At 46.9% G+C, this 26,767-nt stretch overlaps 1 protein-coding gene across 2 annotated transcripts; it reads left to right on the top strand.

Annotated features, from left to right (window-relative positions):
* Positions 1-10,889: 10,889 nt before the first annotated feature.
* Positions 10,890-25,748, top strand: XPA (XPA, DNA damage recognition and repair factor). 2 transcript variants are annotated; one of them, XM_066604404.1, is made up of 7 exons: positions 10,890-10,968; positions 14,707-14,967; positions 15,923-16,033; positions 18,239-18,344; positions 19,230-19,395; positions 21,020-21,137; positions 25,547-25,748. In XM_066604404.1, exons 2-7 carry the CDS (start codon positions 14,784-14,786, stop codon positions 25,693-25,695), a joined length of 834 nt encoding a protein of 277 aa, XP_066460501.1. In that variant the 5' UTR covers positions 10,890-10,968; positions 14,707-14,783; the 3' UTR covers positions 25,696-25,748. The 2 variants fall into 2 exon arrangements, with proteins under 2 accessions (XP_066460501.1, XP_066460502.1); XM_066604405.1 differs by lacking the exon at positions 10,890-10,968 and adding an exon at positions 10,978-11,230.
* The last annotated feature ends 1,019 nt before the right edge of the window (positions 25,749-26,767 follow it).

Genomic DNA, 26,767 nt, shown 5'->3' with positions numbered 1-26,767 from the left:
GGAGCGGTAACTTAATTTGACATCATCATTGTCCTAGACATCATATAATCACTGGTAATTGCGTTGTGAAATATGACAACAGAAGCCTGGTTAATGACTCAGATGGCTGTTAGTGAAGCAAGTTCAATAGTTTTGGCCATTCATTGGGCAAGTCTATAGAAGTGCCTGTTACGGGACTGAAAATCCAAGTTGGTAAAGTAGGTGTCTCCCACTGTAACTTGTTTTACAGCTCCGAAAATCCTACTCAGCGTTTTAAAGTGCAGGATTTAGAGTGGTTTCACATCTGCGTTGGAACCTCTGGTTGGGGGTTCTGTCGCAGATCTGGCACAAAATACCGGAAGAAAAAGCACTGCATGTAGCGCTATTTCTTCCGGCTAAAAACTGCGCAGCGTAGCGAATGGACCCCATTATAGTCAAAGTGGTCTGTTCGATGCTGTTTGGTTCTGTCCTAAGACGGGGATTTCTCTTTCTTGCTCCCCGAATGGAGCACAAAAATGGAATCCCCAATGCAGATGTACAACCTCCCTTAGATTGTGAACACTAGAGGAATGACAGTTAAATGAATACAATATCTGTGCAGCAATACTGAGTTTACTAGTGTGATATCAATAAGATAAGAAATACATAATGTACAACCTGAACATTGGTGCCGCGAACACAAACATGCTGACAAATTGTTCAGTTAGTATTTGCACAAGATATAGTAGAAAATCAAATTTCACAGCTTTCTATGTAACCTTAACATAAAATGGCTACCTGAAGGGGGGTGGACTGTGAGAGTGAGTGTTCAAAAATTAGGTAGAATGCAAAAAATGACTAATCTTTTAACACTGGAATTTTTTTACGGAATTGCAAGTGGTGCTACCGTATGTATTATGGCGTTAGACATCAACACTGCAATTATATATCACGAACGTCCGCATCTCTGAACACACTAACAAAAGGTTGTTATAACGCCATGAAGAATATATCATATTAAAGGCATTATCCAGTATATAGAATTTCTTTTTGTTAGAATGGTCTTTAGGAATAAGCTCTTCACGGGTTATTGCTCTGCTGGGACCCGCAGCAATCGGCTTAGGATGGAATCCGTGAACAAAACTGCAGCCTAATCCATTACCACTAGAGATGAGCGAACGTACTCGTTTAGGGCGATTTTGCAATCGAGCACTGCTTTTTCTGAGTAACTGACTACTCAGGTGAAAAGATTCAGGGGGCGCCGGGGGTGAGCAGGGAAGTTGCAGAGGGGAGTGGGGGTGGGGGGAGAGAGAGGGCTCCCCCCTGTTCCCCACTGCTACCCCCCGCTCCACCATGCCGCCCCCCAAATCTTTTCGCCCGAGTAGTCAGTTACTCGAAAAAAGCAGTGCTCTATTGCGAAATCGCCCTAAACGAGTACGTTCACTCATCTCTAATTACCACTTTTCTGTTAGTATTCCTTGTGCATATTACCGTATGTTGGTACAACAGGACTGGTACCCAACTTTAAATAGGACTATGCAGCGTAGGGTATGCTTTGAGGATACTTTCCTTACTTTAGTCCTAGCCGCAGTCCTACAGGACTTAGAAAGACACGGAAATCAGATTGCTGCTTCTCGCATCCTACTCTAAAAATCACAATTGGGTTTTACTCTCTCTCTCTTACAGGGGCCACAACACAAAATTGAAATCAATGTCCCGAGCTCCGCAGGGGCCCGTGTGCCATACCATTATGTAGTGCATCCTTGCATTCCTACTCAAGTACATTATTGCTATTTCACTATAGGATACCAGTATTGAGATCTAGTGCTGAAGCAGTGTTTTTGACTACACCCGGTCTTTCTCCATATACACACATTCCCATATTCACAGTTGGTGCATAAACACACCAATATCTCTTTACTGTATGTAATGCTGAAAAAATTAACCCTTTCAGGCTACACACATTATAGTTTTAAAAATGTAACATCAACATATGTTTCTCAAAGCCATTCATTATATTGTTAAAGCGGTTTTCAGGAAAATTCTACTAGAAGAGCTGAACTTTATATGGGGTAAATCACAATCACTGTAAATAATGGCAGCGGAGTGCTGACTACTATGACGGCCCCAAAGAACTTACTGTAGCACGTGTGGCTGGAAGGCCTAGTTTTTTGTCACGGTGACGCCAACACTCCAACTGGGCCCTCAGGATAGTATGCCGAAGAAATAACATAGTCGAGTGCAGTAATAGTTTAGAAATCTGGGAGTGTACAGATTTACTAACTTTAATATTTTTGAAATACAAGAATGAATTTACAATTCTCCGGTGAGGTGCTTGTAACAGATACAAGTAGATGCAGTACTAAGCAGGCAATTGAACACAATGAGAAAATACAAAGATATTGATTTGATTAAGACCTGACTTCAACACTCTCTCCTTTTCCTTTTTCCTGAACTGGTTTGATTACACAATTACCCCACTAGCTGCTTTAGGTGAAGGGTTGATTTAAGTTTAGCGAAGTGTATATAGAGCAGAGAGACAAGTGGCTGAAGGCTAATCCTGGTTTTGACATCACCAGGTAGCTATAGCTCACTGTTTGTAGAAGGCCAACCTCAGAAAGGTTCTCCTCTGCCTCTGCTGCGGGGTGCCCAGGGAGTGGGTTTACAACTCACTCGACCTTGGATGAAACATGTTGCACTGCTGGATTAGTCTTGTATGGGTATCTCCTCCTCTCCGACATGACTGACTGCTCCTATCTCCACCTCCTCTAACTATTCTCCCACATCTGGCTGAGTCTGTTCACTGTCACTCCCTTTTTTCTCCTCTGTTTCTTTCCCGAACTTTCTGGACTCCTCCCACTCTTGCATAAGGACATGTTTTGTGGCTTTCCTGCCCTTGGACTCTGCACCAGTGAAATTGAATCTGACTATTAGCCAATGGGACTGCAGCTGACATCAGGCTAAGTTCTACGCTTAGAGAAGAAGGGGAGACGCAGGGTCTCTCCTGCAGATGTCATCTTCTACATCCATGGATGGCATATAGACAGGTATGACAGGACAAGTGTGCTGTGAGTGTTATGCAGGACCCGCTGGGCTGCAACACTACTATTTATCTTGAGTTTAAATGTGATTGGCTAATTCTGAAAACAACCACATCCCCAAAATATAAGAAGGTGTTAACACTTATGCAATTACCTTAATTTAGTCTTGTTATTTTTATTTTTCTACCCTAAGGGCTTGGTCAGACAATTGTCTATTAGAACCATTGGTTTCCTATGATGTGTTCACATGTCCGTTTTTATCAGGCGCAAAAAAAGTTGCACCTGCAAAAGATAGGTCATGCGTGCGCCGGTAAGGTCCGTGCTGCGCGTAAAGATTCCCCTCGGGGACGAAAAAATCCCCTGCCACAGCTGTCACAGCTGTGACAGAGGAGCGCAATGTTCTCCCATTGCTTACAACGGGGCCAGCGCTGTCAGAGCTCCAGCACCTCTTCTCTCTGGCTCCCCGGCAGTGTTCTTCAGCATTTTCTTCAGGCCGGGGATTTAAAAATCCCCACTTGCAGAAAGCGCTGCCTCTGATTGGTCACAGCGCTCAGCCAATTTTTGTCTTTGTTTTTTATTCAGCTTGGGCTTATTTTCAGGGAAGGGCTTATATTTTAAGCCCTTCCCCCAAAACCACTGCGGGGGTTGCCTGCATCCCAATGCGTTCAATTAGGCGGCAGCACCTGTGACAGCTGTGGCAGGGGATTCTTTCGTCCCCACTGCAGTCTCCTCATCACTGAACACTGTGATAGTGCTGTCACAGTGTTCAGTGATAAGGGGACCTTCGTGGAGGAGCTGCGCTTCTACAAGCTGCTTCAATAGCACGGATCTTCAGTCACGCACATTTTGTGTATCCGTGCGTGCTTGTCTGACCTCGGCCTAAAAGATTTCAGCTTATTTTTCAATGGAATTGTACAGATAAGGGGTCACATTAAGGCCTCATGTCCATGGGGACAGATCCGCAGCGGGTCAGCAACACGCGTGATCCGCGCCCCATAGGGATGCATTGGACACCCGCAGGTAATTAAATACCTGCGGATGTAATTTTCCCTTCAGGCACGGTTTGCATCTGCGGGAAAACAACAATAGCATGCTCTATTTTAGTGCGGGTGTCCTGTGGGCACAGCGCCCGCAGGCTTCTATTGAACCCTATGGAAGCCAGACGGATCCGCGGCACACCCGCAGCTGAATTCCTGCTCTCCGACGCGGGAGAGCAGGAGTTCAAGAAAAAGAGTGCACGGCGCATGCGTGTGGCACGCTGCCGGCCTGCCGAGCATATCCACTGGGCCGTAGAAAGAAGATCTGGCCGTGACAGAGGGGAGACACGCAGCATCCGGACAGGTAAGTAATGCTTATTTTGAGGCCTCATGTCTGCGGGAAAGGAGGGACCTGCTGCAGGATTCTGCATGAAGGATCCGCGGTGGGCCTGATTTTCCCCGTGGACAGGAGGCCTAAAGGTGGAAAAAAATCTGCAATGATTCATCTATGTCAGATTTTTTAACATGACAGAAACATGACATTTTAACAGGGGTGTGTAGACTTTTCATATCCATTGTACATTTGGGTTATGGATGACTGGTATGCAGACATGTCCATCCTGCGGCTCCACTGTAACTAGAGGATGTCGTTAGGGCGTTCATTACAGCAGTCGCTGACAGGCATTACTGAAAGACTGACATGATGATAAATGCTATACAGCTCCTACACCGTATCTAAAGCAACATTCAAAAAACGTCTGCAAAACGACGAAAAGAGAGACATCCGCTACACAGTATTTAGCACTGGAAAGTAGACAAAAGTGTAGAATTTTACACAAGAAAAAATACTTTTTCCTTATGCTAGAAGAGCCATCAAACTTATGCAACTCTCTACCCATAATTGCCATATTATGCCATCACACATTTGTAAACTATAGGACATTTTACTGTTCTCTTAGCCCAAGGATATTACAAGCATCCATCCCAGCGGTTGTGACTACTAGGAATCAATTGATTCCGGCTGCACTGAATATGACAGAAACAAATAGTCACATTTTTCTATATAAACCTATGGGAATGTTCAGCATAGATTTCTATACCTGAAAAAGGGAACAAAATAATGCACCAAACAGACCTAGCCCCCATTCACACAGGGCAGGTTGATGCAGTTATTAAAATTAAGATTTTTTTTGAGGATTGGGCGTTTGCTTAAAGGGGTGGTCTCGCGAAACCAAGTGGGGTTATACACTTCCGTATGGCTATATTAATGCACTTTGTAATGTACATCGTGCATTAAATATGAGCCATACAGAAGTTATTCCACTTACCTGTTCCGTTGCTAGCGTCCTCGTCTCCATGGTTCCGTCTAAAATCGCTGGCAGCTTGCTTTTTTAGACGCGCTTGCGCAGTCCGGTCTTCTCCTTTCAGCACGAGCCGCTTCAGTGTGCTCCCCGCTACAGCTCTTCTGCGCATGCGCAGAAGAGCTGTCACTGCTCGGGAGCGCGCTGGAGCGGCCATTCTGTACCATCCTCTGTTAGAGGAAGGTGCAGAAACTGGAGCTGCCGTCCTGAGAAGCCGCCCAGGTGTCCAGCTGTCCCGAGAAGCCGCCCAGGTAAGTGATGGGTCGGGGGTGATGTTCACTGACAGGTGAAGGCCCCGGAGCCCAGCGCTGGGCTCTGGGGCCTTCACCTGGGCTCCGGAACCTAGCGCTGGGCTCCGGGGCCTTCACCTGGGCTCCGGAACCTAGCGCTGGGCTCCGGGGCCTTCACCTGGGCTCCGGGGCCTTCACCTGGGCTCCGGAACCTAGCGCTAGGCTCCGGAACCTAGCGCTGGGCTCCGGGGCCTTCACCTGGGCTCCGGAACCTAGCGCTGGGCTCCGGGGCCTAGCGCTGGGCTCCGGAACCTAGCGCTGGGCTCCGGGGCCTTCACCTGGGCTCCGGAACCTAGCGCTGGGCTCCGGGGCCTAGCGCTGGGCTCCGGAACCTAGCGCTGGGCTCCGGAACCTAGCGCTGGGCTCCGGGGCCTAGCGCTGGGCTCCGGGGCCTAGCGCTGGGCTCCGGGGCCTTCACCTGGGCTGAGGGTCTAGCGCTGGGGAGCCGGGAGCGTAGCGCTGGGGAGCCGGGAGCGTAGCGCTGGGGAGCCGGGGGCTAGCGCCGGTTACCTGCTGCCTGGCGGTGGGTGACTGGTCGGCGGCTGCGGTGGGTCCGGTCGGCGGCTGCAGGGCGTCGTGTTGTCATGGAGACACAGCTGGCAGCATCTCGGGAGCGCGCACGTCGGGCTGCAGCGAGCGACGGGAAAAGAGCCGGCGACCATCTTGGGGAAACTTTTATAAGTTGCTGAAACGCTGGAACGGTAAGTACAAACCAACTAGAAATGTCATTTACAGGGGGGCTTAGTAATGTATGCTTAATGGGGGGGACTGGGCAAAAAAAAAATTCACTGCTTCCTCGAGACATCTCCTTTAATGTTAAAAAGTTGATTCATCTTAAAGGAAGGAAAAAGTCTAAAAGAAATATGCTTCTTCTATGTTGTATGCACTCATAGGCCGAAGTCAGACCAGCATTTTTGCGCACACCTATGTGCACACAACAAATGACGTCTGTTAGAACCATTGGTTTCCTATGATATGTTCACATGTCCTTTTTTACAGGCCCAAAATACTCGCACCTGCAAAGGTTAGGACATGCGTGCACCGGGAAGGTCCGTGCTGCAAGTAACATCAGGTGATGTTACAAGGAGACCCCTCATCACTGAACACTGAGACAGCACTGGAAGCAATTGGATGCAGGCAACCCCCGCAGTGATTTTCGGGGAAGGGCTTGAAATATAAGTCCTTTCCTGAAAATAAACCCAAGCTGCTTGAAAAAATAAAGCTACGGCGCGTCTTCTCCCTGGCGTCCCGACACTCTTCTGAAGTATGTTCTCCTGGCCGGGGAATTAAAAAATCCCCGCCTCCAGAAAGCGCTGGGTTTGATTGGCTAAGCGCTGTGTCCAATCAGGGGCAGCACTCAGCCAATCATTGAATTCAAGCTTATATTTCAAGTCCTTCCCCGAAAATCACTGCAGGAGTTGCCTGCATCCCATTGCTTTCAAAGGGGCGGCAGCAGCGCTGGGTTTTGGAGCAGTTCGGCCGTCGGCTTTCGTTGCAGCTTTCTCTCCCCATAGAGAGGGGATTCCGCACCGCATCACCGGTTCTGCCCGGCTTTGCCGCGATGGATTGGCCGCCGTGTGCGGATGAGATTTTTGCAAAATCTCATCCACATGGATGGCTCATCCCGGGATTAGGAGCCGCCGGCAGATTTGACGCACAGAAATTCTGCACGGAAGTTCCGCTGCAAATTCGTCCCGTGTGAACCCACCCGTAACCTGCCGGGTGACCCCTTCAAGTCTCCCCGAAGGTGACATGAAAATTAATAAGTATCTACTTATGTAGAATATCTGTTCATTCCACTATATTCTTCACATATATCCTGTTCTTTCCGTGTCTATTAGGGCGTTTTCAGACGAGCGTATGCGGAATGTATTTTCACGTGAATGAGGTTAGGAGATGGCAAGAAGCCGGCTGCTACTTCCGTACTAGCAGATAGATCAGGTTTTGTAATGAAATGCCAGATCATGCGCTTCCCGTGGAATAGAATGGCAATTAAATGCCTAATTAGGGCGAGTCGTCTTCTCTTCCCTGTGTTGTAGGCAGGGTCACCCCCCCTCACCCTCCCTCCCTTTTTTTTGAGCTGCCATATACGTGGATATGCTTCCGCAAATATGTACGTCTGAATCCACCCTTAGGCACTGGAATATTGCTAGGTATCTACTGATGTGGAATATCTATTCATGCGACTATGAACTACACACTACACGCAGCGCTTTTTCTTCCGTTATCTTCCGATCAGAGGTTCCAACGTAGACGTGAATCCACGTGATTTCTGCCGCGGAAGACCTGCGATTCATGGCGGAAAGTAATTTAAAATGCTTGCGGGCGACCGTGGTCCGCGCAGATGCACACATAGAAAAAAAACTGCCCAATGGTGCCTCCCCCCACCTTCCTGCATGGTCTCCACGCAACCTGAGAAGTACCCGCCTACAAATCCGCAATGCATCTGCAATGTAATTGCGGATGCATAGCGGATCGAAGGCTTTGATCAATGGAGCCCGTCCACGCGGAATCAGCGCTAAAATGGAGTGATTTATTTTCTGCTCGCAGGATCCACAAATCAAATCTGCATATGTGCGCGGAGCTGCGGACGCTGCATGCTTTCTCATGAGTGACTTGAACAGCCGATCTCCCGCGCAAGTGCCGATCGCGAATTCCACAATTCAAATCCGCCCGTGTGTGTGAGACCTTAGGCCCCCTGCCCACGGATGTGTATTCGCCGGCGGTATAGCATTGCTATGGAAAGCGCCGGCCCCTGTCCACGAGCGGAGAATCATTGCGATTCTCCGCTCGTGGCAGGCAATTCGCAGCATGCTGCAAATTGCCCCGATTCTCCCCGGGCCAGCCTATTTATCAGATAGGGCTGACCGGCAGAGATTCGGTGGCGGCTCCCGCAGTGTAGATCTGCCGCGGGACTTTGCAACGCCCGTGGACAGCCGGCCTTAAGCATAGAAAAATGAGAAGGCATCTATTTCTGAGGAATATTGACTCGTTCCACTATAGACTCCAGATATATCGCGCTCATTCTACGTCTATTAGGTATCTGCTGACGTGCGCCATATGTTCATTCCGCTATATATATAAATGTTTATGTATACATATATGTGTTCATTCCTCATCTAACTTGCACATAAAATTTGTTATGCCTTTCCTTCTACTATGGCCGCCTGCAGATGGCCGGGTTGGATCCCGCTGTGAGAATTCTGCGGCTCACCGACTCCCGGCGTCTTCTCTCTCTGCACTATGTGCCGCCTGCCACCCAGCTGGCACATGCGCAGAGCGGAGGCGGCGTGTCAGCCGTGACGGTTCTGTAGGGGCATCCGTGAGAAATAGAACATTCTGCGATTTGTTTTCTGCGCGTGTTTTTACGCGGACAAACCGCGGCCGTCTGCATAAGATTGCGTTATCTAATGCAATCCTATGGCAGCAGGCATCGGCGGAAATTCTGCGGGGAATCCCGCCACGGAATTTCCGCCCGTGTGCAGGGGGCCTACATCTTCACTAATGGGTATTTTTGCTCATACTTGTTGTTAAGGGCTCATTCACACAGCCGTATGCGTACAACACTACGTGATCATGCCGCATTTCACCGCTGTGTGACTCGACTATCGCTGCGTAGGGCAACAATTGTGCTCCGCATATGACTGTATCGCACGCACGCGGTCATGAGCAGTTTGACTAGTTTTTTTTAATTCCCTGCTGTCTCTTAGCTGCGTTGCTTATTAAAGGGGTTGTCCCGTGGCAGCAAGTGGGTCTATACACTTCTGTATGGCCATATTAATGCACTTTGTAATGTACATTGTGCATTAATTATGAGCTATACAGAAGTTATCAAAAGTTATTCACTTACCTGTTCCGTTGCTGGCGTCCTCGTCTCCATGGTTGCCGTCTAATTTTCAGCGTCTAATGGCCAAATTAGACGCGCTTGCGCAGTCCGGGTCTTCTCCTTCTCTCAATGGGGCTCCGTGTAGCTCCGTCACGTGCCGATTCCAGCCAATCAGGAGGCTGGAATCGGCAATGGACCGCACAGAAGCCCTGCGGTCCACCGAGGGAGAAGATGCCGGCGGCCATCTTCAGCAGGTAAGTAAGAAGTCACCGGAGCGCAGGGATTCAGGTAAGCACTGTCCGGTGTTCTTTTTTAACCCCTGCATCGGGGTTGTCTCACGCCGAACGGGGGGGGGGGGGGCTGTTGAAAAAAAACAAAAAACCTGTTTCGGCGCGGGACAACCCCTTTAAATTCCGCAAATATGCAATGTATTGCATATGTACAGCATTTAATACGTAGCCCATAAAGAGTAAGGCTGCACGCGTGTAATACGTGGTAAAATACAACAGGCTGCGGTCTCTTTTGCGCTAGTGTGACTGGGTCAATGAAAATCGTGTCCTTTCGTTCATTCCATTCACCACGTAATATGCGCACGTTATACGCAATGACATCACGCTGGTGTCCGCCAGCCCCTATGTGCGGGATAGGTTAATTCCCCCATAAAGAATATATATATATATATACATACACCCTGTTCTTTCCACATCTCTTCTGCACATGACATTTGTTAAGACCTCCTGGTGGAATAATGACACAACCAATGCAATGTCTGTCGGGCTTTTTAGATTTTATGAGTGACCACATCACAATGGAGGGGATAAGGGGTACGGGGGGAATAAATAAAAATACTAACTTTTTTAAATTAAGAAGCTAAAAAAGGTTTTCAAAGAATAAAAAAAATTCTGGCCAGGTAATGATCTGAATTAAAAAAGGAAGCAATGTTGTCCCGTTCTGCGGTGATTTTGCACTAACTACAGCGGGGGTGGGATATTATCAATTTCTGCTACACCTCTGCCCTAAGAACCAATCAGGTTAAATCAGCCAACCCCCAACAACCAATCAGGTTGCATATATGGATAATACACTTAAGTTTGGCAGTATGGAGCAATTCTAGCAACCTCATTGGTTCTGATTCACTATTCCAGCAACCTGATTGGTTGTTTGGGTTCCCTGATTCAACCTGATTGGTTGTTAGTGCCGAGCTTGAGTATAATATAGATATATGCAATCTGGTTGCTGAAATTGCTGAATATGGCAGAGCAGTAGCAAAAATTGACAATATGCGCGCGGGTCAGGGCAATACATTAGGTTATTACATCCTGACAAGTCGCCGCCATATAGGCGTGGCCCCGCCCCTCCGCACGCGGGGTGACATTTCCCGCCATTACCAGCAGCTCGGTCACGCGCGCCAACCGCCATAGGGACACGTGACCTAGTCGGCGCGGCTGGAATGTAACCCGGAAGTGGCGGCTCCACAACATCCGGGTCATGCGGTGACGTTTCCCTCCCAGCTCGGTATGTGACTGCGGCCTGGTCTGGGAGGATGTAGCGGGGGTGAGGGCGGTCTAGGGGGACTGATGGCCACTGATAGGACCGCTGGAGCTGATGATACTGCGGCACGTCCAGAATAGCCTCCCCTGTTTAGGAAAGTGTGCTGTGAGCCAGAGAGCTGTAGACTACTGCTGTCAGCCGGGAGGGGCAGCCTGGTGGCTCAGGGATGGTCCTGACTTCTGGTTTAGGGTCCGGCCATAGCAGCGCGGTCGTGTGTGCGAGAAATGTACGTGAACGACCTAAACTGCGCGAATCTGTTTACGCTTTTAAATTGTTCGTTTTGACCCGTTTATGAAATGAAACTGTCAACTTATTTTTTAATAAAACTTTGTATTTACTGTTTTTTAAAAAAAAGATATTTTATGACAAAAAGCGTATGCGTCAGCGGCGCGTTCGTATGAGCGTATGTGTGCTGCGTATTAGTTGCTGTACAAATGCACAGCCCTGCTGTGTGTATTTTGGCACGCACCAATACGCAGTGTATGGGCCCGCAGGAGCGCACGTAAGTGACATTCGGATATCTAAACACTTAAAGGGGTTGTCCCGCGGCAGCAAGTGGGTCTATACACTTCTGTATGGCCATATTAATGCACTTTGTAATATACATCGTGCATTAATTATGAGCCATACAGAAGTTATACACTTACCCCCTCCGGTGCTGGCGTCCTCGTCTCCATGGATCCGTCAATGACTGGTGTTTTACGCATGGCGCACCGCGGTAAGCCATCGAAGAGAACAGGCCGGCGTGAAGATGCAGCGAATACCCAGGAGCCCTGCGCAGCGAGCAGAGGGGCGCTTCTGCGTGTTTTTTTGCACGAGCCAATATACAGTGTATTTGTGCGCACAAGAACTCGCAGGAGCGGCGGTACGGGGTGTATGGATATATAAAGGCTCGGCGTGTTTACGCGACTGAAATGCACTTCCGCCCGTGTGAACGCGCTCGTAGGGCGCCTTCACACCATCGTGTTTGCAAGCGCAAAATATAGAGAACAGAACGCATTGATTCGCTCGCACGAGCGCGTTTTGCACGCGGAAAGAGCTGCTTTATTTTCCAGTGTTTTGCGCAGCAAAGGCCCTCGCAGGAGTCTGTGGGAGATGGCGAATATACAGGGGGAAATACGCTCCGTAAAAAGTGAACACACCTGGGTCTCGTTAGGCTAAATAGCTTTTTAATCTACGGGCAGAGTGTGTCGCGCTTGTATGAACCGGCGCTGCATACGTAAAAAGTACAGACTGCGCAAATGTACCTCATCCTACCTCTTTCACGCACAAGTACATTGCCGTGAGCGTTTTTACGTATGCGCTCGTGTAAAGCTGAGAACACGGGGAGAGACGCATCTTAGTTGTTGGCTATTTCTGGCCGCCCCCTTCTGGATCTGTGCAGTAGTTTTGTAGAAACTTCCGTTACCAGTAGCAGCACATGCAGAGGACTTCTAGAAGTAGTCCTGCATATTCATGAGCTGCAGCCTAGCCACACCCACCCCACCCTCCAGCCAATGATCTGCCTATTAGGCCACATGCACACGGCAGTGTCGGATGCAGCAGCGGCGTCTGTGCGTGCCTTCTTGAATCTTCATCTGTACTGCGAATGGTCCGCACGGTGCTGTACAGATATACATATATTGTTAAACTCCCCTTTCTATGGTATCACCTATCGATGACGCGGAATCCGCGATTCGGACGGCTTCCACTGACTTTAATGGAAGCCGTCCGCGCGAAATACAAAAATGGAGTGTGCTGCGATTTCCCCCCGCCCCATCTGCAAGCGGGAACCACAATTAGTTTCCGCTCGTGTGCAGGAAGAATTATTTTTCTCTAGCATGCTATGTATATATATTGAGGGTTATGGCTGCAGAATCCAGAGGTGGACGCCCGCTCCAGATTCCACAGCACAAATCCGCCCGTGTGCCTGAGGCCTTACGCTGCGTGGAGACAGACTTCCAATCATTGGCCGTGGGGTGGGTGTGGCTAGCCTGCAGCTCATGAATATGCAGGACTAGTTCTGTGTCTGGCTGCTGCTAATAAAACTCAAGTTTCTCCAAAACTACTGCAGAGATCCACAAAGCAGACATATCAGTGCGACAGACACTACCCTGTGGTGCTCTCAGTGAAGGCTGCAAAAGGATGGTCACAGGGTCTCTTTAACCCTTTTCGATCTATTTTTGGATTGAGGGTTTCCTAGGGGGCTTGCCGTTTCAGCCGTTAAACAACAGCGCCATCTGCTGGCCAAAGCCACTAAATACGTAATGGAACACGGAGTAACACAAGCAGTGGAGCTGCTGGCAGAATGTGCATTGTTTGACGTTTTGTGAAATCGGAGCTGTATAAGCTTCAGTGGTTATATCCCGCAGTGGATTGGAAAGGGTTAAAGGGTTTGTCTGGAATTTTAAAAATTACCTTAAAGGGGTTGTCTGGTTAGAAAATCGCTTTTTAAGTTTTTAGAGCCAAATCGTTTAAAACAAATGGGTACTTACTAGAGATGAGCGAGTAGTGCCTTAGTCGAGTATCTGCCCGCTCGTGTCTAAAGTTTCGGCTGCCGGCGCGGGTGACAGGTGAGTTGCGGCAGTGAGCAGGTGGGAGCGGGGAGCAGAGAGGGATCTCCCCTCCGTTCCTCCCCGCTGTTCCCCGCCGCCGGCACCCGAATCTTTAGACACGAGCGGGCAGATACTCGACTGAGGCACTACTCACTCATCTCTAGTACTTACCTGTCCTCAGCAATGCAGTTATGTAGCCCTGTGATTCTCCCCATCTCTGTTGACAGCAGAAGTCAGGTGACCGCTGCCTGCCAGTCAGAGGCCACAGTGTCACTGCTCTGAACTCCTGGCATCATGGCACCCAGAATATAAGCACTGATGCCAGGAGAAGGGGTGGTGGTGCAGCAGTCACCTGACCTCCACTGTCAACAAAGATTGGGAGAATTGCAGGGCTGCATCGTTGGCGCGGAGGACGGTAAGTATCCGTTTGTTTTAAGTGATTTGTTTGTAAATTTACCCAAACGAGCGGTTTAACAGCAGCCAATAACATTTCTCACCTACTAAATCCCCCGTCGCTTTGTTCACTGCTGGTCATGTGACTGTTCCTACATCCATGACATGCCGTACAGTCACATGACCACTGCAGCCAATCACCGGCCACAGCGGTGATGCCAGCATGTATGGCACAAGACTGCTGAGGCTGGTGATTGGCTGCTGTGGACGCCATATTTGCTTCTGTTAGGCTGCTTTCTCCAAATTTCAGCCAACCCCTTTAAGTAGTACATCGCAGACTGCAGGGTTCGTATTTGGGTTTTCATGACATTCCGGCATCATTTATGAAAACTAATAGCGACCAACTGATCGTTACATTTCTGTAGTGATCTGCTTACTACAAAAAAAACGTCTCCCCTCTTTATTGCTCACAGCTATTGAATCCCATTATATTACAGGGACTTTATGAGATTAATGACTGCTTTCCTCCAGCAACAGCGCCGCCCTCGTCCGTGGGCTGTGCCTGGTATTGAAGCTCAAGTCCGTTCTGCGTGTTTCTAATTGCATAACCTGCATAAAAGTCTGTTTTTAGTCAAAGATAGTTTGCAAAAAGTCACATTAGACCTTGGTAAAGCTTGTAAGGTATGCGATGGTTATTAAGAATTGCGTTGCCCGTAAGGTGATGTCAGACGCTCGTCTCGGCTAAATACTCTACTTCTTGTGTCTCCTTGTGCAGCATCGCCTTACTGGTTCCTCACACTCCCTGTTGTGGACTTTAGTGCTAATCTCTGCCGTAAGGATATATACCGCAGGATGGACGCCGAGCCAGTGACGGCCCCCGAACCAGTGACGGCCCCCGAGCCAGTGACGGACCCTCAGCCTGATGAAGAGAAGCAATTGCCAGCGGCTGTTCGGGCGAGGATAGAGCGAAACAGACAAAGAGCATTGATGCTAAGACAAGCCCGACTTGCCAGCAGACCGTACCCGACTGGTGAAGGTGAAAACAATGTGAATACTCATTTCATTTACTTTTAATATTAGTAAAGGCGGTTACACTCGCAGGGCGGCTTCACGTGGGTGTGTACGGTTTTGTGCATGACTCAGCGCATCGTATTTGCACCGTGAATGAGTTTTTTGCTGTACTGTTTTCGCACACTGTGGGTTTTTTTGGGGGGCCCTGGACACAACCACGCTCCAGTTTAAATGGCTGTTTAGCCTGATGAGTTCCAGATGTGTTTCCTTTCCCGTGGAATTGCGCAGCGTATCACGCTTGTGTTGGCACTTCCCCCTACATACTTCTATGGGGACTTTTGGTGCACAAAAGTAGAGCATGCTGTGTTTTTTTTTCCTGCACACAACAAAAGGAAATATAAATGAACAGCCGCTCTAATAGGTTTTTATCCCTTAAACTGGTATTCTACTCAGAATTGTCGATTTTGTTTTTTTATATAAATGCCTAAAAAGGGTTGCTCCACTTTTTACTATTGATGATCTATCCTCAGAATAGGTCATCCATAGCCGATCATTGGGGGTCCGTTGCTTGCGATCACCACCGCCCAGCCCCAGAGCCAGTCACAACCAGCAGCAGATGGCTCCATACGTTGTGCAGTGGCCCGGCTGGTTTTACACGCTGAGTCCTATTGAAGTGAATGGGACTCGACAAGTAATAGCAGCCGGCGCCACTGTTATTATAACCTCGGCAGTGTTATGAAGGCGTCGTTTAACAGTGCCCCAATACTGGAGGGTGTCTGTAGCTGCCAACACAATACAGGAGGCAGTGGCACCTCAGTATAAGGGACTTCAGATCATAGTGCCACAATATAAGTCAGTTTATACATTTCAAAGTGGAGTAAGGCTGCCTACACCCCTCGCCGCATCACTCATATGTATTCATATTCATGGAGGGAATGTAGATTGTGTTGCTGTCTCTCTAACTTTCCACGTTTCTCTAGGGATTTCTGCTATGAAGGCGCTTCCGAAGATTGTAGATTCAGGCGGAGGATTCTTTATAGAGGAAGAAGCAGCAGAAGAGAAAACCGTAGAGAATATCGTACATGAGCCTGGTAAGACTGTGTCAGGATTGTGTCATGTTGTAAATTACTCACGGCTCTGTATGGTATCCTAGTTATTAGTATTGAATAGACACTTATAAAGTAGTTTGACATTTCCAACAACTAAGGCTTATTTTTCGTATAACCACAAAATATAGAATCTTCCGCCATATTTTATGTATCAGTTACTCGCACCTTTTAGATCTCTTCTTGCAGACATTGAGTAGGAACATTCATCGTTTACTCCCGGGGATACAACTCTGTTCTGGCCGTGTGATGGACACTGAGCGGCACAATCTGAGAGTATGCATGTATTCACATGCGTAAGATTTGCTACAGAAATTTTTAGAACTGTCGCCCAATCATCTGGATAAGGATTACAGAAATCTATGTGCTTGCCACTAAAACAACCCCATTCAACTCTACTCGCCATATAGTTTACCTGTGGTCTGGCCATAACATTGTTCTAGGCGATTTTAATGTGACCCCTTATAATCTAGCTTCCCTAACATGGCGACACAGTGAACCTCTCCTAGGGTCCGTCTTACACGACCGGATTTCCATTGCGAAATCCATGGCCAGCGTCCACACGGAGGATCTGCAGCGAAAGGCATGCATTGAAAGGTATGTGTTTTCGCTTTTTCCTTCACACTCGCAATTCGTTTCCGTGAGCAGAGGAAAAATCGCAGCATGCACTATTTTGCTGCATACTCAACGTGGACAGCCTCCATTGAAGTCAATGGAGGCCGTCCGACCCCCAGCCATTGTTGATAGACCACGGGTACCTGCGTCATCGCCTAGCAAGGGCACGAGAAATACAAATAAAAAAAAAAAAAAGTAAAATGAAAAATCTCTAATGTGCATGACCAATGACTAGGGTCTACAGTAAAGAAATTACAGGTACACACCGACGGACATCTTCCAACATCGGAGCTGTACAGCCTTAAATCATAATGTCTTTGAACGTCAGACAGTGGATTGGAAAGGGTTAATAGCTGATCTGAACTAAAGCACAATTAGACCTGGAATATAAACTAACTAAGCTAGAAATGGCGAGGAAACATTTAGTCGTTCACATTCGCTGTATAAGCGAATGAGAAAGACTTAGCGATCAATTAGTGAACGAGCCAACGATGATTTTAAGCCTGCATAAGATGAACGAAAAGCGAATGATTTATCGTTTGTTATTCGATCGCCGGCACCGTTTACACAATGATTATCGGGTCGTCTTTGCTGCAGTGTGTACCCCAAAATGATTTCATTAAAAACTACAACCTGTCTCGCAAACACAAGCCCTCATACGGCTATGATAATAAAAAAGTTCTGGCTTCTGGTATGCGACAATAAAAAAAAAAAAAAAACTGAAAAATTAGTTGGTCATTAAGGCACAAACAGCTTGGTCACTAAGGGGTTAATGCCTTTTTTGGTATAATGAAGTAAATACAGAAAAAATCTCTCCATCTAAAATATAAGAAATACTCGTGCAAGTCGTGTGCTCTTGTTTGGGAACGTGTTTGGAGCCTAAAGTAAATTTAAAAAAAACAAAGCAGAAACGTGCAGGTCATCTTTCTATTTCTCCTGTAATTCACGAAGCCTTTGCCCTGCTTCAAGCCCAAAATCGGAGGCCATTCATTCTCCCTTTCCCCCAGCAGGAAGTCTTGGTCCGAGCTCCTTTATCGGGCAGCTCATGTACCCACCCCCCTTGTTTCTCATGGCTGTAATGCTAATAAGTAATAAATCTCAGTGGTAATGAACCTCGGGCGCCATCGTTATTCCTGCAGGTTGATTTGTGATTAATTATGGATATACTGGTCATTTTTTAAAGACACAGGTTGTACCTTTTTGTGTTTACAACCTACGAAGGGCTCTTCCACGTGATCCTTTTTACCGCATATTACTCTCGCGGGTTTTGCACGTGTAATACGCGGTTATAATAAACTTTACTTTACTTTCAATGATTCCTCCCACGCATGCAAAAAAGAAAGCGTCATGCTCTATCTTGGCGTTATTACACACACATACACACCAAGATAGCGTATGGGGATTTGCTGGGGTACACAATGCATTGCACACTGCTGCGTGCGAGATACACTGCGGACAGCGCTCATGTGAGGGAGACTTCATAGTAAAATATCATTGTAATGCCCCATACGATGGTGGAATTCTGGGGAGAAGAAATGTGAAGTCCGTTAGACTGAACATCATCTGTTTCCGCAGGTCCAGTCCTAGAATTTGATTATCTGTTTTGTGAGGAGTGCGGCAAAGACTTTATGGATTCCTACTTGAGCAATCACTTTGATTTGGCTGTTTGCGATGCATGCAGGTAAATTACCATTTGCTGTTTTTTGTACTTTTCGTACTCTTTAGCTTGGACCCCTAAATTATTCATATTTTTATGAGACTGCTTCGATTTGTGCTTTTAGCTTGTACAACCAAATACTAAAGTTGCTTTCACATCTGCAGTCGGGGTTCCGTTATGGGAGCAGGAAAAAGGCCAAATGGGTCCGTCTTATGACGGAACCGAACAGCGCTAAACAGACTCCATTGACTATAATGGGGTTGGTTCAGTTTACGATCAGCTGCCCGGCATCTTACCAGAAGAAAAAAGAGCTGCATGCAGAGAATGGAGGCAGGACGAGCCAGAGATCTCTTCCGGCCGCCCGTCTCCATTCACTGCAAGCAGGCAGTCACTCAGAAATTGAGCGACTTCTGTTTACACTGCGGGAGAAGTCGCTCAGTAGTCATTTTGTTGCAGCTCACTGAAACTGAACGACTAGCGACTACTGATCATCTTGTCGCTCAGCGCTCTGTCGGGCTCCTTGTGTCCACAGGCCAACAGTCGCCCATAACTGCTCATTTGAGTGATTTATACGGGCACCTATCAGTTCGTATAAAGCTACCTTTATCCTCTCCATTCATATTTCTATGGAGCTCAGCATATGAACCCAACCTATCTATATATTATCAGTATATGAGGAAAATAACCCTTTAAGTGACCCCTTATAGTCTAAAACTTGCCCAACAAAAATAATAGCTGCAATCAGATTGGTCATTGGACAATTCCATTAATGTTTTTAAGGCATATGCAGAAAAGGCACCACAAAGAGTACGTTTTCGGGATTAGCTTGTCCCTATTCTTGCTTCCAGGTTATAATAGCATTACATGTAAGCTGTGAGATAATTCTTCTTTATTGTTTTCATTGCTTAGAGATTCAGACGAAAAACATAAACTCATCACAAGGACCGAAGCCAAGAAAGAGTATTTACTGAAGGACTGCGATATCGATCAAAGGGAACCTGTGCTAAAGTATATTTTAAAGAAAAACCCTCACAATTCTCATTGGGGTGACATGAAACTCTACTTGAAACTGCAGGTATGTATCGTTTGTTTTCATACTGAGAACATTTGGAGTCTGTGGTGCAGCTGAATGGAGTGGCTTTAGACCTGCACCATTGTAAATGTACAGCGTGGGTTAAAAACTTCTGCAGCAGCAGGATAGCTTGACACCCAAAAGCCTCATGTCCAAGGGCGGGTTTGAATTGCGTAATCCACGGATGATCCGCAGTTCAAGCTGCTCAGAGGGAGACATGGGCGTCCGCAGCTTAATTAAAGCATGGAAATTTGTTTTGCGGACCTTCTGGTCTGGTAAACAAGTCACAGCATGCTCTATTATGCCACGGATCTCGCAGGAACGGCTTCCATTGAAGTCAATGGGGGCTGTCCAATCTGCGGCACACCCGCAGTTGTCACCGCGGGAAAGCAGAAGATTAAAAAAAATCTCCACTGCGCATGTGCGGCGGCACGCCCGCCCACATCCACAGAAGAAAAGCCGGAAGACCCGCACAGCCATGCGGAGGATCCAGAAGGGTAAGTAATATCCTCTTGCCGTGGGCAGAGTGGGATTCTGCTGCGTGCTCCTCATGTCCAACCCGCCTGTGGACATGAGGCTTAAAGAGAAGACAAAAGTGGTTAATTACGTCTTTTGTCTTTTCTATTTTACCATGCACAATGCTCATAGTGCTACATCTGTTTGACCCAGCGATTACATAATCGTTGGGTGTTCCCTGGAATGGTGGCTGCTGGGTCTCCCCAGACATAGATCGCCTCTGCCAGTGACAGAAGCAGGAAAGGTGAATCTGCAGCCGAACGGTTGCATCTCATAATGGAACCTAACAGTGCCAAAGAGACCCCATTGACTATAATGGGGGTACGTTCGGTTTCCACTCAGCTGATCGGCTTTTGGACGGAAGAAAAAGCTCTGCATGCACTTCTTCTTCTGGTATTCTGAGCCGGATCTGCGACAGAATCTCCGAGCGGAGGTTCCAACGTAGATGTGAATCCTGTAAATAAGACTCCTGTGGATGCTACTGTCTGTTGAGGGACATATAATGTACAAAATATATTTTATATACCCAAAGATAGGTAAATAAAATACTAATTTTCCATGTCAAGCCTTTTTCATGGCTAATTAAGGTGAAGTGTGCCGGTCTGCAGGAGGCTTCGCACCCTCCAGCTAAAGCTGACCATCCTTCAAAAGTGGAGAAATCTAATAAGCTACAAGTAATACAGGAAATATGGTGTGCGCCATAATTTGCAATGTTCCATAAAGTTGCCGGACAGCAGTTTAGAAATTTCCTCCGTGTGGGCAAATTCACTTGACAGGCTTCAAGTTCTCTGCTTGCAGTCAATCGTGGACCTTGATTGTTTACTTCCACTGTATGAAAATCCGCCCTGGCCATGTGATGGGCACATAAGTTTGCCGCTTGCAGAGCTCTGATACACATGCTGGAGCTTGTGTTTATCACTAGGACACATTCTCAATCTTTGAAGTAAAACAATGAAGATTCCCATTCATTGACTGCCAGCGGTGACTTTGAACACCCACTGGAAAAGGTATAAGTAGTGGTCATTCCCATTAGTTACGGACCTTTGTATTGGGTTTGCAGTGTCTGCTGTGATGCATTAAAAAATAGTTTTGTCCTCTTCCTATTATTTAGATCGTTAAACGCTCCTTAGAAGTGTGGGGAACCGAAGAAGCTCTAGAAGAAGCCAAAGAGGAGCGGCAAGACAATAGAGATAAGGTGAAGCAAAAGAAATTTGACAAGAAAGTAAAAGGTAAATAAGATGCCTCATTGTATCCGTACTACTACAGTACAATCATTATGGTTGTTAGAAACTTTGCATCAGGAATCTAATGGAGATGAGACTTTGAGGAGGATTCAACTATTTATGCTAGTTTTTGTCTCATAGGAACGTCAGTTTTATTGTATGCCATGTTTGTGCTAAAATGTGACCTTACTTCTCTCGTTACTTCAGAAAGTTGGAATGGGGGGGCGGGGGGGGGGGGCGTTGGACTGCCAGATTTACGATAAATTACACCAGAAAGTGGCATAAATTATAACAGATTTACAGCGGCTCACAGCAGGCATGGATTTCAGTTTCTTGCGGATGGACAGCCAAAGTTGTGCCATATTTACTACAAGGGCTGTACCTCTTAATACATTTGGAGGATTTTACTCCAGTATGCTTTGTCAGACTTGGTAGCATTCCATTTTCATTTTTCCTGTCAGTAGAGCTGTATGAGGGCTTATTTTTTGCAGGATGACTTGTTTTTATTGGCATCATTTGAGGTATATATGACTGAATGGACACTTAATTAGCGCCACCCATCTTTCAATGCATTCGACCCCCTCTAGCATTCATTGTGGCATAGCGTCTACTAGGTGTTGAAATTGGTCAGTGGAATATTGGCTCATGCATACAGCGTAGCTTCTTGTGAGGTCTAAGCAGCTGACCAGATGAGGCCCCTCCAGCGTCCTATTAAACTTCCTGTATTGCAGGGTGCTGACAAACTGCTGTTGCAACGATCTTGTAAATACTCCCAAGCCTGCTATGGATTACAGTCTATTAAACCTGGCTGTATAGACTGGTGGTAAAAGTACAATATACTGTAGTATTGCAGTATATTACACAGGCTAGGGTCCCTTCACACGGGCAACACCGCATCGCTGTGAGAAAATCGCAGCAATATCGCATCGCTGCACCGTGCGATATCGCTGCGATTTTCTCACAGCAATACCGCGATTTTGTAGCGCTACAAAGTCGCATGTGACGCTACAAAATTACGTGACTTTGTAGCATCACGTGCAAGGATTTTCGGGGGAGGGCTTGAAATATAAGCCCTACCCTGAAAATAAGCTGTAACTAAAGGAGAAAAAAAAAAGTATATATCACCTCTTCCGCGCTGTCCGGGGCGCCACCACATCTTCTCCCCAGGTCCCGGCACTGATCTTCTTCAGCTTCTGTCTGGGGATTGAAAAATCCCTGACTGCTGAAAGCGCTGGCTGTGATTTGCTGACACTTAGCCAATCACAGCCAGTGCTCGAAGAATGGCTGTGATTGATTCAATCACTGCCATTCATCGAGCACTTGCTGTGATTGGCTAAGTGTCAGCCAATCACAGCCAGCGCTTCCAGGAGGCGGGGATTTTTCAGTCCCCAGACAGAAGCTGAAGAAGATCAGTGCCGAGACCTGGGGAGAAGATGCGGCCGGGCTGACAGCGCGGTAGAGGTGATGTATGTGTGTGTTTTTTTGTTTTTGTTTGTTTTTTTTTTCCCCGGCAGTTAGGGCTTAGATTATAGCTTTGACAGTAGCATTTCTTACTGTTAAAGTTGCATTGCATGCAAACCCTGTTTTTGTGTGATGCGATGCAACAGAGAGGAAGGCTCCATAGGGAAATACGGCCTACAAAACCTCGTGTGTCGCGGGCAGATCGGCGGACCTGCGAGGTTTGGGTGTCGTTTTGTAGCATGCTACAAAACATCTTATGTGTGAAAGAACCCATAGAAAAGCATGGGCTTCACATACATGCGATTTGTAGCAACGCTGCAAAATTGTTGCCCGTGTGAATGAGGCCTAACACTTGAGCTAAAAAAATAAATAAGAAATTACTTGAACTTGTGATCCACCCCCCCCCACCCCCCCCCCCCCCCATTCCTTTGGCTAGTTTTTAAGTAGTAAAAAAAAATATACGAAATATCAAAATATCACATGACACGTGATGAATGCCTTAAGGAAACAGACAATGCCAGAATAACTGGATATTTGTTGTGTACAGTAAAATCTGTGTCTCGGGACCTTCATTTGGGGCGAGACATTGCGTATAGCTGCAGCCACTAAGCAAGACAAGTGTTGGATCCTCCTACCAACCATACGCCTCAGTTTGTACAAAAGCCGTTCAAGAAATAGGTGAGTGCCCGCACTGCTCTCTGCAGACGCTCGGGTCGGGTCCCGCTGCAAGAATTCTCGCAGCCGGATCCGACCCGGCCGTCTGCAGGCAGCCTTAATTACAGAACAAGAGCTGGGAGGGTGGATTTCATGTCGCTTATCTTCACCACTCGGCCGCAACCACATCTCAACCGGAACATCCTGACAAAAAACAATTTGGAGGGGCAATTGAGGGACGGTGGTGTCAAGGTATCATTCGGCAATAGCCATTTGGGTTAGGAGGATGGATCGCTGCATAAAGAAGGCCGATCTGACCCGATGTGCATGCAACAGAAAAAAAGAAAATGGGTTTTACCAGACAGACTTTTATATTCTGTTGTCCTGGGGAAGGAGAACCCTGGTCCAAATGAAGTGCCTGTGCAGAAAAGAACAGAGTTGAGTCTTCAGTCAAGTAAAATAAGTAATAAGTTATCCTTTAACCTGCAGAGCCACATATTGTGCTGTCCAGGGTGAGAATAGCAGAACACTTGGAAAAGAAGGGCCTGGGATGAAAAGCTCATAGGTGGGGGGGGCGCAAGACATATCGGACAGTGCGGTCCAGCATCAACACAATCTCCAGTAAGTAGTGGGAGCACTGGGGTTGCACTGGTGCCCAGGATAAGCCTTTTCCAAGGAAACCTTTTGACCATTTCAACGTTAAGACCTGAGACATTCGAAGCCCGAAATAAACCATAGGAAGGCAGAAAGGCTGCACAACATCGGAATTCACCTACAGAAGGAGATGTTACCTGGATGTTTGTGCAATTGCCAGTCATGACAGCGCAGCCGAAGAAAAACAGAAGGTATCTGGGGAAAGAATTGTCAGTTTGCAAAACCGGAGAGTTGTAGACACTTGATGCTCACGGAATTGCCGAGGGACAACCGTTGCCCTTTGGGAAAGAAGTATGTGAAACTAACTAACACAAGTCCTCACTGAACAGGGGGGTTGTAGAGCTAGCCCAATGCTCACAATGACCCGCACAACAACGGTCTTGGAGTAAAGTGGCCGATTGACACCAACCAGAAATGTATACCATATCGACTATGAAATGACTTCCTCTGAGACAATTGCTGTGCATGACCGACCCTCTGCACAATCTGCCACCTATAGCAGATGCATAAGGAAAACTAAGAGGGGAATCCATCCATTACGGACATTTCAGCTGAAGGAAATAAAAAAATCCTTTGCAGAAGCTCCGTATATTCTCCGGATGATGTTTTCTGAAAGGGTAATGTTGCCAGGCACGGGGTCTGTCTGGGTCTGGACTCTGATTGTTATGCAGACTTGTACTGAGAGTGTGGTGATACAATGCTCTGCCCTATGGAGGGGGAAAGAAGGTGCTCAAGTGATGCTAGTGCCAAGTAGGAATTACACGACCTCACAAACGAGTAACCACATCGGATCCAAGTAGTGCATCCTACGCCAGTATTGTGTGGATTAGCCCCCCCCTCCATGTTCTTGGATCTTAGAATTTTAGCATCCTCTTGTATGGATGTAGTTTAACAAATAAAGTCAGCAGCTTTCACAGCTTTTAAATTAAAGATGAAAAAACTTTTCTAAGATTAAGACATTGATGACCTGTCCTGAGGAAAGGTCACCGATATCAGATCAGTGGGAGTCCGCTGCTTGCCCGCCTGCTAAACAACTGTTTGAAATCGCTGCAGTGCTTCAGAGCATACCCGTCACCGCACCATATATTGCATAGCAGTTCAATGCCATTCACTTGAATAGGACTGAGCTGCCCCCCAGCCGTGTGACGATGAACATAACCTCACAGACCTGAGAAGAGGCTGTGGCTTCTTCAGACATCTGATCGGTAGGGGTCCTAAGTGACAGACCCCTACTGCTCTGATATTGATCACCTATTCTGATGATAGGTCATCAGTCTTAGGGTTACTCTGGGACGACTGTCGAGCGCATGAATGCCCAAGACTTATCACTCCTAGGCTTTCACACTGGAGCAATAGTTATTCACTGAGCGGAGGTGGAGTGCGCTAAAGATCACCGCCGGTCATCCGCCTCCCTTACTGGAAACAGTCATTCAAAGATGCAAAGATGAACTCCTGTTTTCCCACTCTGTAACCTGTCAGCCCCCATGACAACTATCACTGAAAATCACTCTGGTGTTTTGTTTTTTTTTACCTTGAGCTGTCCTGTGTAACTCTACCCTTTAGGAGCTTGTTCCATATAATCTTCTAAGAAATACTGTGTATAATTAAGTGTTGCTATTCATTGACGTAACCCATCTGTTCCACAGAACTCCGTCGTGCTGTAAGGAGCAGCTTATGGAGAAAAGATGCCAGCGGCCATCAACACGAGTATGGTCCAGAGGAACATGTTGAAGAGGACATGTATAAGAAGACGTGTACAACGTGTGGTCATCAATTAAATTATGAGAAAATGTGACTTTAATAGAATTTAACTTTTATATTTAAAATAAAATAAGAACTTGCATTAACCCTTTTTGTGACGAGCCTATATTTTGCTTTAAGGACAAAGCGATTGTCATTGTTCATTGACAGCTTGTTTTTCCAGGGGCAAATTGTATTTTTTAACGGTATGGCTTTGGGTTACATATAATGTGCCGTATAACTTTTATTACCTTTTTTGAGAGGGTTAGAAGAAAAAAGCCTCCTCAGAAATTCTGCCATTTTTGGTGGGTTTGTTTTTACAGCGTTTACCTTTCACTAAAAGCATAAGATTTTTGTACGTACTGTAAAATCTCTCATCTTGTTTACTGGGGGACACAGCTGAAGACCATGGGTATAGCTACTGCCACTAGAAGGCAGACACTTAGCAGAAAGTGTTAGCTCCTCCTCCTAACTATACCCCCCTGCAGGTACCAAGCTAATCCCTTTGTATGCAGGCCTGTAGGAGCAGCCAAGTAGGATACAAAAACCGCAAATAACATGACAAAAAATAAATTTCAACACCGTGGTCTGTTTAATGCCATTTGTAAAACTCTTTGAACAAGGAAGGTGTCCATTGATGCAAAAGTATGTACCTGGTAAAATTTAGCAAAGGTGTGCATATAGTTCCAAGTAGCAGCCTTACGCACTTGAGTAGCGGAAGCACTGTTGCATACCGCCCACAAAACCCCCACTGCCCGAGTAGAGATTGCCATAATACAGAATGGGGGTGCTCTCCCCTTGGCACAGTAGGCCTCTACCACCGCCGATTGGATCCAGGGAGAGATGACCACTTTGGAAGCTGCAAGACCACGTCTTGGGCAGCCAGAAATCACAAACAGAGAGTGTCTGAAAGATGCAGTCTGAGAAAGAGGTCTGCAAGGCTCGCTCAAGATCTAGTTTGTGAAGAACGCATTCTCTCGGGTTAACTACAAAGAGGCAAAATGAAGAAAGAACGATGTCCTCATTGAGATGGAATGCCAATACCTCCTTAGGTAGAAATTAATGAAGCGGGCATAGGACCACCTTGTCTTGATAAGATAGTTAATGGTGGTTTGACAATGCTGCAA

This window comes from Eleutherodactylus coqui, chromosome 5, assembly GCF_035609145.1.
Source record: "Eleutherodactylus coqui strain aEleCoq1 chromosome 5, aEleCoq1.hap1, whole genome shotgun sequence".
Lineage (NCBI taxonomy): Eukaryota > Metazoa > Chordata > Amphibia > Anura > Eleutherodactylidae > Eleutherodactylus > Eleutherodactylus coqui.
The sequence above is the reverse complement of the archived record's forward strand: the minus strand, read 5'-3'. Positions and strand labels throughout refer to the sequence as shown.